Here is a 13,804-nt window from a genome sequence, read left to right on the forward strand (position 1 = left end):
CTTCCCTCCCTCACCTGAAGCTGTAGCGGCAGCCAACGAGCAGAAAAAATGCTGATAAACAGGCAACTTCTGCCCAGCCCAGGCAGGATCTTTCCTCTGCTGCCTCAGAAGTTGTCAAGATGCTCTGCTGCTTCGGGAATGGAGGGAGAGAGGGGATTGTCAAGACTGGCTCTGCTGCTTCAGAAATAGAGGGTGGGGGTGGGGGTTTGTCAGGACCGGCTGCATGGTGCTTCAGGAATGGAGAGAGAGAGGGAGATTTGTGACTGCAGCTATGCTTTGGGAGCTGGAGGGAGGGAGGGAGATTTGTGGCTGCTGCTGATGCCTCTGGGTATGGAGGGAGGGAGGTTGTTGGGTCAGGTGCACCACTTTGGACATTGAGGAGCGCAGGAAACAATATCTTTTTTTTTTTTTTTTTGCTGACAGTTTTTTTGCAAGTTGGTTGAAAGTGCCTGTTAATTGAATACTGGTTAACTAAAGTTCTATTGTACTTGCTTACACAGGAAGTAAAATATGCTATGAATGTTATTTGCACCACACAAAATACATTATCTCTGTTCAGCAGAAATAGGAGTCAGCGCAGTGGCACTGTAGTACTGGGCTCAGTGGCAATGCTGAGTATTGCCATGCACAGGGACCTGGGCTTCATTCCCATAGTAGGAGTGGCCAGGGCTGGGAATAAGTCTCAGATATTGCGCTACAGTGACAACTGGGACTAGATTCTGTGCTTCGCGCCCAATTTGGACAGCAAATAAACTCTCTGATTAGGGCGTTGTACTTCTTCCCACCCTTTTCTTTTTTCTCTTCCTTTTATCCTTTTTTTTTCCTCTTTGACTCCCCGCCCTATCGTTCTTTCCATATATGTCTCTCCTCTGAACTTTGAAATACTAAATTGTAGTTCTATCCCCTCTTCCCCTTTGTATTAGTTAGTCTGTATGTCTAATTGTTCATCCCCAAAGCATAGTGGCAGCCACAAATCTCTCTCCCTCTCTCCGTTCCTGAAGCACCAGGCAGCCAGTCCTGACAACCCCCCCCCCCCCCCCGCCCTCTGTTCCTGAAGTAGCAGTTTCTGTTTGACACTTAGATGCTTCTAAAACAAGTCTAGCTCGGAATGTCTAAGTTCCGTCTAGAATGTCCTGCAAAAGGTTCGATTATTACTGCAAAACGTTCAAGTCTGACCCATCCCACAGCCTGCCCAAAACATACCTCTAACATGTCCCTTTCTGAGTGTGACGTTTTGGAGGGCAAACGTCCCACAAAACATCTAAGTTCCTTGTTTTGATTATCGGCACTTGGACGTTTTGCAGAGAAAAACATCCAAACATTTTTGGTTGTTTTTGTGTTTTGAAAATGCCCCTACAATAGTAGTCTCTGGCTGAATTGAGTCCTCCTATTTTGTGATTTTATTGTTTTGATTAGGATTTGTTTATGTATTTGTCCTAACATCAATAACTTAAGAACATAACAGTAGCCTCACTGGGTCAGACCAATGGTCCATCAAGCCCAGTAGCCCATTCTCATGGTGGCCATTCCATGTCACTAGTACCTGGCTAAAACCCAAGGAGTAGCAAGATTCCATGCTACCAATCAGGGCAAGCAGTGACTTTTGATTCCCCACTCCTCTCAGCGTTCTCGTTGATCTTCCAACCAAAATCTGCTCTCAATCCCCTCATTAAGGCATATCAATACCATGAGAACCAACATTTTGTTCTGCCACTGCCCCTTTGCTTTGGAACTCGGCTCCGAATTATATAAAAGAGATTACATCATTAGATAACTTCAAATCCAGTCTAAAAACATTTCTTTGTAAATTAACATTCCTTTTAAATTAATTTTCCACTCTATGCTAACCTATCTGGGTGTAAAAATCTGGAATGACCTATCAGAAGCTATCAGGAAAGAGACCTATCAGAAAAAACCTGAACACTTACCTTATTGACAACTAACTATCTCAGTTTCTGTATAGCATCCTACGTCTAACATAGTAAATGACAGCAGATAAAGACCCAGGTGTCTAAGTCCCTCCTTTTATCACTCCATGTCCTCTTCCCCTCCTTCTTTTCCCCTTCCTCTTTGATCTGTCCCCTTGAGCCTGTATAAGTATGAGCAACTCACAAATGGAAGATTAGATTAGGTCTTAAGCCAACGCTAATCCAGCCTTTCTGGCTCATATCTGTGTTCCCCCCTCCTTCTGGTTTTTTTTTCCATTTTTCATTCTTTCTTTTACAAATTTTGTAGTTCTTCCCTTTCCTTACGTGCCAGTTTATTAATGTCCGTATTGTATTTCTTTACCTGGTTGGGTTCTTTCCCCCTACATGATGCTCTTATGTATTATTTTAATATTTTTGTAATATTGCTTTGAATATTGATAAGGCAGAATATCAAACTTTAATAAAGTTGAAACTTAGGGCTCCTTTTACTAAGGTGCGCTAATGTTTTTAGCACACGCGCGCTAAGCGGCTAGAACTAACGCCAGCTCAATGCCGGCGTTAAGGTCTAGCGCGCTTGGCAATGTAGCGCACGCTATTCCTGTGTGTTAAAACCCTAACGCAGCTTAGCAAAAGGAGCCCCTAGTGTAGGTTAGGGCTTGGGTCACCTCTTGCACTGTGTGGAAGCTCTCCTGTACTGCTAATAGTCGGATCAGACAATGAAACAGGACGAGACCCAGGAGCACAAGTGCTACTGTCATCCTGCGTTAGAGCTGATGGAAAAGTCATTTTCTTCGCTGCACAAATGACGGTGAGGCGAAATACATGGCCGTGCTTCCAGAATTAGCAGTGACAGAATTAATTCCAACAAACCTAATAGCACAATTCTTTCTGTCTTTTCTTCTCACCAATTTTACTAATTTGCTGCTTGCAACTCCATCAGCGCTAAGAATATGTACAAAATGGAATAGCTTCAGTGATCAGATGCAGGCAACTAAGACTGAAAACTGTATTCTGAACATTCATAGAACATTTTTTTTAATTTTGCTAAAAAAAAAGAAAGAGACGATCACTCAGCGGACGAAGATTGATAGCCATTCCATTTGCACCAATGAAAATGTGGTGCAAATCCTTGTGTCTAAAGTTAGGCGCAGATGCACGCCTCGATCCACCCTTGACCCTCCAATTTCCATGCCCGCATTTTCTTTCCTTGCCCTTCCCCCAGCACTACTCCTTTCTCTTTCCCTGCCCCCTCCCGGCTCTGCTCCTGTCTCTTTCCTTGCCCCTTCCCCACATTGCTCCTGACTCTCTCTACCTTCTTAAACCCCCCAGCTGGCATGCAGAAGTTTTTCTTTCTTCCTTCTCTCCCTTACTCTGCCATCTCTGTCATTCTGTGGTGGTAATTACAGAGAAAAACTGCATGGGACTGTGGCTCTCTGCTTGCTATGGCTGCTTCCTCCAATCTGGCCCCGCCTCCTTTGATACAAGTTCCTCTTTCAGAGGAGGTGGGGCTGGCTTGGCAGAAGCAGCCATAGCATGCAAAGAGCGCAGTTCTGCAATTTTCTATTCCAACTTCTTTTAATTTGATTGCTGTGTTATCTGCTCTGCTTATAGGCATAAATTATATTTCTTGTTAGATATACCAATCTGTTTACCAAAACGCATTACTCAGCCAAGACATTTTAATAAAAAGATTGAGTTAACTCTACCTACCAAAAAGATATAGTTTGTGACTATAAACATAGCAGCTCCTGCTTATAAAGTTTAGTTCTCCACATTTGAGTAGTCTCCAAGTCCCTTTTTCATTTCCAGTCTTCCCAGGGCTTTATTTTCTCTTAAAGATGTCAATGACACATTGGAGTAACGGTGGCTTCATTTAGATCTTTGGATAACACCAGATTTCAGTTATCATTATCTGGAACAGGTTTTTCTTGGTACAATGAGTCTAAGGGCTCCTTTTATGAAGCCGTGTTAGCGGTTTAACGCGCATAATAGCGCACGCTACACTGCCAGCCGCGCTAGCCGCTACCGCCTCCTCTTGAGCAGGCGGCAGTTTTTCGGCTAGTGCGGGGGTTAACGCGTGATAAAAAGTCACGTGTGATAAAGCCACTAACGCAGCTTCATAAAAGGGGCCCTAAATGTTATGCTTATAGAAACTAGTACTCGCTACTTCTACTCAGTTTCAAGAACCACAAATGCTTCCTTTCTCCCTTCCTTACTTCAAATGATCGGCTGCATTTCCAATGAGAGTTAATAGGCCTTAACTATGGTATTTTTCATTTGCCTTGGAAAAGGGGTTTCAGAAAGACAAGAAATAAAATGGAAAAATAAATAAAATAAACCAGACTTTAGAATCTGAAGCAATGGTTTTTTTGCCAGAAGGAGATTGTGTTAGACGAATCTGAACAATTTCTTCCATAAGGTGAGAAAAACATTCGATTGCAGATGGCTGCTAGATATGGTTTTCTTGGACTTCAGCAAAGTGTTTGACATAGTCCAGCTTTGGAGCTTCATCAATAAACTGAGCAACCTGGGATGGATCACAAGGTCCTAGACTTGACTGGAAGCTGGTTCATTTCATTTTTATTCTATTTATTAATATTTATATTCCATCAATCCAATTTTGTCCTGGGTGGATTATGAAGCTGAAGGATAGAGACTAGAGAATGATGAGATTGTACACTCTGATTAGTGGAGTGCTTCAGGTATTGTATGTGACCCTAGTGTTGGTGTGTTTGGGGGTGGAGTCTGGGCAGAATACGGGTAGAATCATGCAGTACACACAGGTTATACAGTAGGTACCTAATGTACATGTGTAATTCAGTTGCACACATGTACTCCTGCTCTGTATATAATTGCATGTTAACTATGATTTTGGCTGTTTTTGCCCTGGTATTTTATAAAGAAACATAGGCACCTGTGTCTTTTTATAAATTAGGCTGAAAATAGATGTCTACATCTATTGTAGGTGACCTGTTTTAAATTTATCCTCCATATGAGAGAGATGGGACTTGATATACCACTTTTTCCTGTATGGTTTACACCAGGGGTGTCAAACTCACTCACATAAGGGTCCTAAATCTAAAACACAGGTTAAGTCGTGGGCCAAATTTTTTATTAACATTAGTCTTAGTAGAAGTATAGGGTCACAACCTCTGCAACCCCATGCCCTCTGTGATGTAAACAAAATAAATAAAAAGACTTTTCCTCTCTATTTTAGCTCCTAGTTCACGCTTGCTGTCTAACACCGGCTCTGACAGATACTTATTTTGTACCTGGGGCAATGAAGTGCTAAGTGACTTGACCAGAGTCACAAGGGGCTAGATTCACTAGATCATGTCTCGACCAGTTTGCGACCACTTTTCAACCCCAACCCGATTCACTAACCTTTCTCCCGATCCACTAACCTTTCTCCCGATCCAATCCGTACCTGCAAATGAGGGAAATGGCATGCAGGTGTAGGAAGGCAGTGATTCACTAAACAATTTAAGGAACACTGACTGGGCTGGCCGATCAAAAAGAAGCGACTGCTGAGGACCTTTCCTTTCCCGCTCTCTGTCACCCTGAAATCCCAGCCCTGCAGCAAAAACCCTGCTCTCTGCCGCCCTGCTCTCTGCCCCAAAAGGAATCAGGGGCTTTCTGGGGTCTTGCAGTGGACGCTACTGGAACCGGCAAGAGGGAAGTCAGGAGAGCAAGCGCATGCGCAGACCATCTACAGGCAAAGAAGATGGTCTGTGCATGTGTCAGAATCACTCTCCCAGATCGCTCTGGGGTCGGTGTGGGGTGTACCTCTGATGGGGTCCATTTGTATGGAGACTCATGGTGAATCGGTCGCCTGGCCACTGATCGGATAGGATCAGACACAAAACGGAAAGGTAAGGTGGGCTTAGTGAATCTAGCCCAAGGAATGGCAGTGGGAATTGATCTTACAATCTCAGGGTGCTGAGGCAGCTGCTTTATCCACTAGGCCACTCCTCCGTGCAATCATATAGAGGAATTTGATCAGGCTGCACATTTTCAGGAAATGTTCACCAAAAGATGAAAATATTTATCACAAGCTGAGATATCAGAAAGAGTCACCATTGATATACTATTAATATCCTGAGTTCTGTCCATAGACCAATTAACACATACGACCCAAGCACATACAGATTTTTTTTTATCCCTTTAGCAGTTCCTACATCTAAACATATTTATTCCTTGATCCCTAACCCCTAACCACTACATTGCCCTGACATATAGTCATCAATAGTTCTGTGGCTTGATTGAGCCCCAGCCCTACACAGATGCCAATTTCAAGGGGTTCCATGCCCCACTGCCCCCTCCCTTAATTGTTTTTATGGTCCTCCATTCCAACTAAGGAAATACGTTTTTACAGAAAGAGTGGTAGATGGGTGGAACAATCTCCCAGAAGTGGTGGAGACAGAGACTGTGTCTGAATTCAAGAAGGCATGGGAAGGTACGTGGGATCTCTTAGAGAGAGGAAGAGATAATGGTTGCTGCAGATGGGCAGACTGGATGGGCCATTTGATCTTTATCTGCCATCATGTTTCTATCTAAAGCTCCACTTCCACAGACACAAGATTTATGGGACGTTAGTAAGCCCTCTTTCTCTTTCCATATGACATCGCATCTTCCTTGCGGAGAAAGAATTGGAAAAGGAGAGAACATGGCTGATTCCTCACTGCTGTTGACTTTCAAAATGATACAATTGACCTATATATGCGGATCAAAGTAGTTTGAGAGGAAAACATGTTCAATGATAAGTTGAAAGTCATCAGCAGTGGTGTGGAGTAGAATTGTGCCGTTTCATAAAATGATCTACTTATACTGTACACTTCATCAGAAGACTTAAGAGAAGGATATTTTGTCAGATGAGGAAGGGGAACCAGAAGGGTGAGATGGGGGCTTGTTATTATTTCTGAGTTTGTGGTGTCTTATATGCCTATGTTGCCTTTTTTCTTTGGTGTAACTAGTTTTAAAAATGTATAATTGGCTACAACAGCATAAGATTTCATTAAATGCAGGGGTTTGGAGTAAGGGTAAAGTGCAGATGCCAGAGACCCACAAAAAGGTCAAAGGTTCCCAAGAGTGGTAGTGAAACAGTGTCCCCAGCAAAGGTTAAATCAATAACCAACACAATAATATGTATAAGGTAAATAACTATCAGAATTTTACAAGACTTAGGTACCCTCAGTGCGAAGGGACAGCGACGGGAGCGTAGCTCCAACGCTTCACGCATCAAGGTGGCGCCGGGAAGGCATACACCTACACACCATCATAGGGTACCAGAGTGTGTGTTTTTAAATCAAAATAACACTATCACCAACAAAAGCAGTGCAAAATAAACACAGGGCACTATTACAGCAACCAAACAGGGAACCCCCCAGCCAACTCCCAAAATTGAAAAAGCAAAACTTAGCTTCAAAAGATTTTCATCCAATGTCCAAGGGAAGTGAGACAGGGCAGATGGAACGCCAGAAGACCAGGTTCAACCAGCCTGATTTCGGGAACAAGTCCCTTCCTCAGAAACCCATAACTGAACAAATCAATCAATGGCAGTCCTCTAGGAGAGCTGGGAAGAAAGGAGGAGCAAACAGGAAGGCACGCAAACGTGCTTAAAAGCCAACAGGAAGAAAAGTACAAAGACAAAGGAAGATTCTGAAAAAATGGTGAGATAGGGATACTATAGTGTGCCATTTGCCTCCTACCTCTCCCATTGCACCTTTAGTGCTGGTGGGTCCTCTTCTGCTGCTACCCCACTAGCAGTTGGCATACCCCAGGGCTCTGTCCTAAGATCCTCTCCTCTCTCTACACCTCTTCCCTAAGTGCCCTGATCTCCTCCCATGGTTCCAGTATCACCTACAGCAGGGCTGCCCAAGTCCGGTCCTCGAGATCTACTGGCAGGCCAGGTTTCCAGGATATCCACAATGAATATTCATGAGGGAGATTTGCCTGCACTGCCTTCTTGGTATGCAAATCTCTCTCTCATGCATATTCATCGTGGATATCCTGAAAACCTGGCCTGCCAGTAGATCTCGAGGACCGAACTTGAGCATCCCTGACCTACAGCCTTGACCTACAGTATATGCTGATGACTCCCAGATCTACCTCTACCGAAATTTCACCAAAAGTCCAAGAAAAAGTCTCTGCCTGTTTGGCTGACATTGCTACCTGGATATCCTGCTGTCATCTGAAACTTAACATGTCCATGACTAAGCTGCTCCTCTTTCCTCGTAAACCCTCTGCTCCTCCTCCTCCATTCTCCATCTCGATAAATAATGCTGTCATCGTTCCAGTCTCCTCTGCTCACAACCTTGGAGTCGTCTTCGATTCCAACCTCTCATTTTCTAGGCACATACAACAAACTGCTAAGGCCTGTCGCTTCTGCTTCTACAACATCATCAAAATTCACCCCTTCCTCTCTGAGCACACTACCCGGATCCTTGTCCACACGCTCATAACCTCACACTTAGAGTACTGCAATCTACTTCTAACTGGTCTCCCACAGTACCGCCTCTCCCCCCTGCAATCTGTGCAAAACTCTGCTCATGACTCATCTTCTACCAACCTTGCTACACTCATGTCATCCCTCTCCTTAAATCACTTCACTGGCTCCCTATCCGCCTTCACATACAGTTCAAGCTCCTATTGCTGACCTACAAGTGTGTTCATTCTGGTGTGATATAACCTTCAATCTATAACCCTACTCCCCACTGCCCACCAACCTAGCCAGCTGATAAACCTTTCCTCAGTGGTTCAACTGGGCCACTGCTGACTCTTAATGGATCTGTCTGTGGGTGAAAGAGGTATCATAGCCCTTGATCATGTTGTTGGGAAAGGGGTTTTGGATAACTGGTTTTGTGGGGGAAGACTTCAATGATAAGATTACCCTAGTGCCAAGCAAATCTTGAGTACATTAACTCTGAGGTGATGTTAGTTAGCCTCCATTCAATAGCATTGATAACTGTATTTATTTATTTTATTTTATATCCTGCATTATCTAAAGCAGGAGTGCCCAATACATCAATCGCGATCAACCAGTAGATCGGGAAGGCAACGTGAGATCTCATAGATGACAAGCCCTAGACACAAGGTTACCGTCCCGATCTAACGAGCCGATCAGCCTTCCTCTCCCCGACGTCAAAGACAACGACGCCGGGCATCCACTTTATCCTGTTTTTTTGTCATTTCGGTGGGGGGGGGGTGGTGGCCGCGGCAGCAGCCTGAAAAAGAAATCATCCTGACCGGGGTCGGTGTCATGCTCCGGAGCTTCTACCTTTTCCAGCAGCCTTCCTATCTGGCTCTCTCCCTTCTCCTGCATCCGACCACACCCCCTTGCTCTGCGGCTCTCTTCGGCAACTTGACAGGAGCAGCGATCGAAACAAGCTTCTGATGTTGGGGCCTACCCTCTGCAAGTCCCGCTTGTTTCAACTTCCTTTTTCCACAAAGGCGGGACTCGCAAAAGGGAAGGCCTCGATGTCGGCAGCCTGTCTTGACCACTGTTGCTGACGAGTTGCTGAAGAGGGCCGCAGGGCAGGGTGTGTGGCTGGATGCAGGTGGAAGGGAGAAGGCTAGATGCAGGACTCGTGGGTGAGGGAGGAGAAGAGAGAAAGAGAGGGGAGGAAAATAAAAGGAAATATTTCATACTGGGCTGGGCCAGAGTGGAGGGAGGGTGGAAAGATTCTGGCTACAGGGTGCAGTAACAAAGGAAGGGGGGGGGAGCTGAAAATGGAAATAGTGACACAAAGAAGAGAAAGGACCTACTGAATAAGGATAGAGATACAGAGGGGACATGAAGAGGAGGTAAAATAGAGACAAGTAATGCTGAAAAGGGGGGGGGGGAAGATAAAGACATTGAAAGGGCAAATGGTGAACAAGGGATAAAGACAAGGACAGACACAAAGGAAGATTCTGAAAAAGTGGTGAGATAGGGATATAGGTGAGATGGACACAAAGAAGGGTGATGCTGGAAAATAGGTGGAATGGTAATTCTGACAGACACAGAAGGGAAATGCTGGATCAAGGAGAGATGGGGCTCAGGCTGGATGGAATGGGGAGAAATGCCTGGTTGGCCCGGAACTTCCTCTCCTACGTCAGAATTGACATCATGGAGCGGAATGCTGGTCAGTGCGATGCTTCTGCAGGGAGAGCTTGGGGCAGTGGTGGCTTGGAGGCTGTTCCCCGATGGCGGTGGCGGCAAACCGAGTGGCTTGGGGGAGGGCAGGGAGAAAGAAAGAAAGAGGGCAGGCAGGGAGACAGAAAGAAGGGGGAACAGGGAGACAGAAAGAAAGGGAGGCAGGGAGACAGTAAGAAAAAGTTGGGGGAGAGAATGAGGTCTGGAGGAGAGGAAACATACAGGAGGCTCAAAGAAGGGAAGAAAGATTGGATGCACAGTCAGAAGAAGAAAGTGCAACCAGAGACTCATGAAATCACCAAACAACAAAGGTAGGAAATATGATTTTATTTTCAATTTAGTGATCAAAATGTGTATGATTTGAGAATTTATATCTGCTGTCTATATTTTGCACTATAGCTCCCTTTTACTAACCCGCAATAGCGTTTTTTAGTGCAGGGAGCCTAAGAGCATCGAGAGCAGCGCGGGGCATTCAACGCAACTCCCTGTGATAAAAACTGTTATCGCGGTTTAGTAAAAAGGGAGGGGGTATATTTGTCTATTTTTGTATGGTTTTTACTGAGGTGACATTGCATAGAGTCATCTGCCGTGACCTCTTTGAAAAAACCCCAAAATATGAATGATAATTAACATTTTCTCTGCCTTTCAGTGTGCTTTGTGTTTTTTTTTAATTTCATTGTTGGTAGATCATTTTGACTTGGTCATTTTAAAAGTAGCTCGCAAGCCCAAAAAGTGTGGGCACCCCTGATCTAAAGCCTAAAGCTCATACCCAGTTTCTTTATTTAAATGTGAACGTTGCATTTCAACAAGCCTCATTGCAAATGCATTCAGTAGCCATTCTGCTGTGGCCTTTGTGCACAGTACATACCACTTAGCATTAACAATAAATTTGAGTGCCTAGGCCTTGTGACATCTTGTGTCTATTGCTTGAAATGGACAGAATTATACCTATGTGATTCTTTTTCAAGTTGTTCATGTTTCTTTCTTTTCAGCCAAACCATTTCCAAAGGCCTCTTCTCCCAGCCACAGCCCCTCCAGTAGCTATGTAAAGAGCACATCCTCTTCCTCCACCAGCTTTGATTACTCCCACGATGCAGAAGCTGCACACATGGCTGCCACTGCCATCTTAAACCTCTCTACCCGCTGTTGGGAGATGCCCGAGAACCTCAGCATAAAGCAGCAGGATCTTCCTAGTAAGGTGAGCTTGAAACACTTGGAAGAGGGGAACTTAGGGGTTAAAAGATGTCTGGATTTCCCCGGTCCTTTTTGAGGACATGTCCGGGCATTCAGACGGCTTTCAAAACCCAGTACTTAGTCCAGGTTTTGAAAAGCTTCTAGTAACGAGCGATGTCGGGACTGCATCTGCACGTGATATCATCTCGTCACATCAGCGCATACGCAGATGCCTTCCCAACAAGCAAACAGGTCAAGGGGACGGGGCTATGGGGTGTAATGGGACGTGACTCGGGCAGAACGGGGGTGGGCCAAATGGAATGGGGTGGGCCTGGGGGCAGGGCCATGGGTCCGGATTTTCATTCCCTAGACAGGATTCTACTCAGTGAAGTACATTAGAAGCCAGCTACAGGATGTTCATATGTATCTTATTTCATATGCTTGCCATGTTTTCTTATTGGTTTTAATTTGAAAAACTACAAAAAATTGGAAATAACAGAAGAAGAGAATGACACTGGGACTCATTTTCCCATCCCATCCTGGCAAGTTCTTTTCCTGTCCCTGCCCCATTCTTGCAAGCTCAGTCCTCAACTGTGCAAGCCTCAAACACTTTAAAATCATAAGTGTTTGAGGCTTGTGCGGTTAAGACAAAGTTTACAGGAATGGGGCAGGGACAGGGACAGTGACAGTGACAGTGACAAAACTCATGGGTATAGGACGGAGAAATTGATACACCAGGAAGGGGATGGCCTGCCATGTTGAAGAGGCAGGCCTGCCGGCAGGACGGAGTGGGCATGCCTCCTGCCGGTCTTCTCTTTAAAGGAACCATGGGGGGACGACAATATGGCTGGATGGGGGTGAGGCCCACTGGATCACCAGGTAGTATTATTGTCAGGGGGGCCTGTGGCAGGAGGGAGTGGGCATTCCTCCTGCTGTCATTCAACTTAAAGGTACAGGCGCAGTGGGTTTTCGGGAGGTTGGGGACCCCGGTGACAGTTGGGAGTGGGGCATCCCTCCTGTCAAGGCACGGGAGTATGGGGGAGGGTGTCTGGATGTGTCCGGGCATTGGTGACTAAGGCAGGTAGGAGTGGGCATACCTTCTGCTGATCTTGTACAGAGTGTGGGGAGGCCGGGCAGTGGCAGGTGAGGGGGGTGTCAGCAGGAAGAGGGGACTTTTCTTTCTGCTGCTCTCCATGCTGGTCAATCAGCTGAGCTGGCTGGACTCGGTGAGAACTGTAGATCAGTTAATCGTGGCAGGGAGAGCAGCCTTGATAGGAGGGAGGAGCTGAACCTAAGGATGACTTTTCTGAGTAAATGCCTCCCCCCCCCCCAAGCATAGTTTCCCCCCCTTTTGCCGGCAATTCTCTGCACAAATAACATGCATATAAATTGCATGCTATTATGCTGAGAATCGCCCGTAAAAGAAAAATCACCCCCACTATGGCCACTATATTGACTTGCTGGAATTTACCAGTGAGTTTTGAGAATCCAGCCCTCAGTGTTATAGAATCATGTGCAGCTAGATCCAGACGCAAGTCCAAATTAGAGCAAATTAATATAACATAGGTTCTTTGTTATAGCATGAGAAAGGGTTGGGGGTGGACCTGTGAATACACAGCCAGACACTTTTGTAAGGATAAAGCAAAACCCTTTATTAACTCAAAAGGATAAGGTATGTTACTTCACAGGTACATGATTAAAGGATAAAGTTTTTTTAGATTCAGGAAAGTCTGTACTTGGACTGACAGACCTCCAAAACATAGGTAACAATCTGTCTCAGGAATTTCAGTGTTGGTCTGATCCCAGTCTCTCATTAAATTAAAAATTGTCTTACCTCAGCCAGGTTAGAGTAGTTACACGGAGCTGGAGAAGGCTTACACTGTGGATCTGCTTCTTCTTTCCTTGGGCCTCCTTAATCCAACTCTGGCCCTGCTTTTTATATTTCCTGACCGCTGTCATGCTGCTCCACCCTTCCCATGTCACTTTCCCTTTGGGTGGGACTATAGGCCTTAAGGTGGTCCTGGCTTTGTGAGGTAGTATTTTTAAGGGAAAGGGGCCATGTCGTATAAGACTCCCTCACGTTGTTATAGACTGCAAATAACCTATTCAGTTCTATGTTGTTAAGAAGACTGGGACAATCCAGGAATTAAAACAAAAGACCTATACTAAAAATGTTAATATAATAAGAATATAAGATAAATCAAAATTTGGATAACAAATATTAATGAAATAAAGTAGTTTTCACTGCCTTTTTGAATAACCGATAGTTATTGATTGTTAATGGCTTGTTAACTAATTTATAGGAACACAGATCTCAGGATCGTGAGCAATATTAGCTGCCCAAATTTGGCCACCATTTATAGAATCCCGGAACTACTGTCCAACCACACCTTCTGCAGAACTTTACAACCTCTCCTCCAATTTCGGGGTTTAGCACCGGCAGTGGTCAACAAAATGTTGCTAACTGAATATCGCTCCTATAATCTTTTGCTATGTCCTGGAAAACATTTATTTACTTGTTAATAAATTGTCCTTGTTTGGTTCACATATTCATGTTAAGAGCCAGATT

The 13,804-nt window shown here is 44.8% G+C and overlaps 1 protein-coding gene across 2 annotated transcripts in view; it reads left to right on the forward strand.

Annotated features, from left to right (window-relative positions):
• MYT1 (myelin transcription factor 1) overlaps positions 1–13,804 on the forward strand; it is a 345,874-nt gene that overhangs the window by 254,003 nt on the left and 78,067 nt on the right. For both annotated transcript variants that reach the window (XM_033914908.1, XM_033914909.1), the window contains one exon: positions 11,055–11,260. In XM_033914908.1, coding sequence (XP_033770799.1) covers positions 11,055–11,260 — 206 coding nt within the window. The remainder of the gene's footprint in view (positions 1–11,054; positions 11,261–13,804) is intronic.

The sequence above is a fragment of the Geotrypetes seraphini genome, chromosome 11 (genome assembly GCF_902459505.1).
Source record: "Geotrypetes seraphini chromosome 11, aGeoSer1.1, whole genome shotgun sequence".
Taxonomy (NCBI): domain Eukaryota; kingdom Metazoa; phylum Chordata; class Amphibia; order Gymnophiona; family Dermophiidae; genus Geotrypetes; species Geotrypetes seraphini.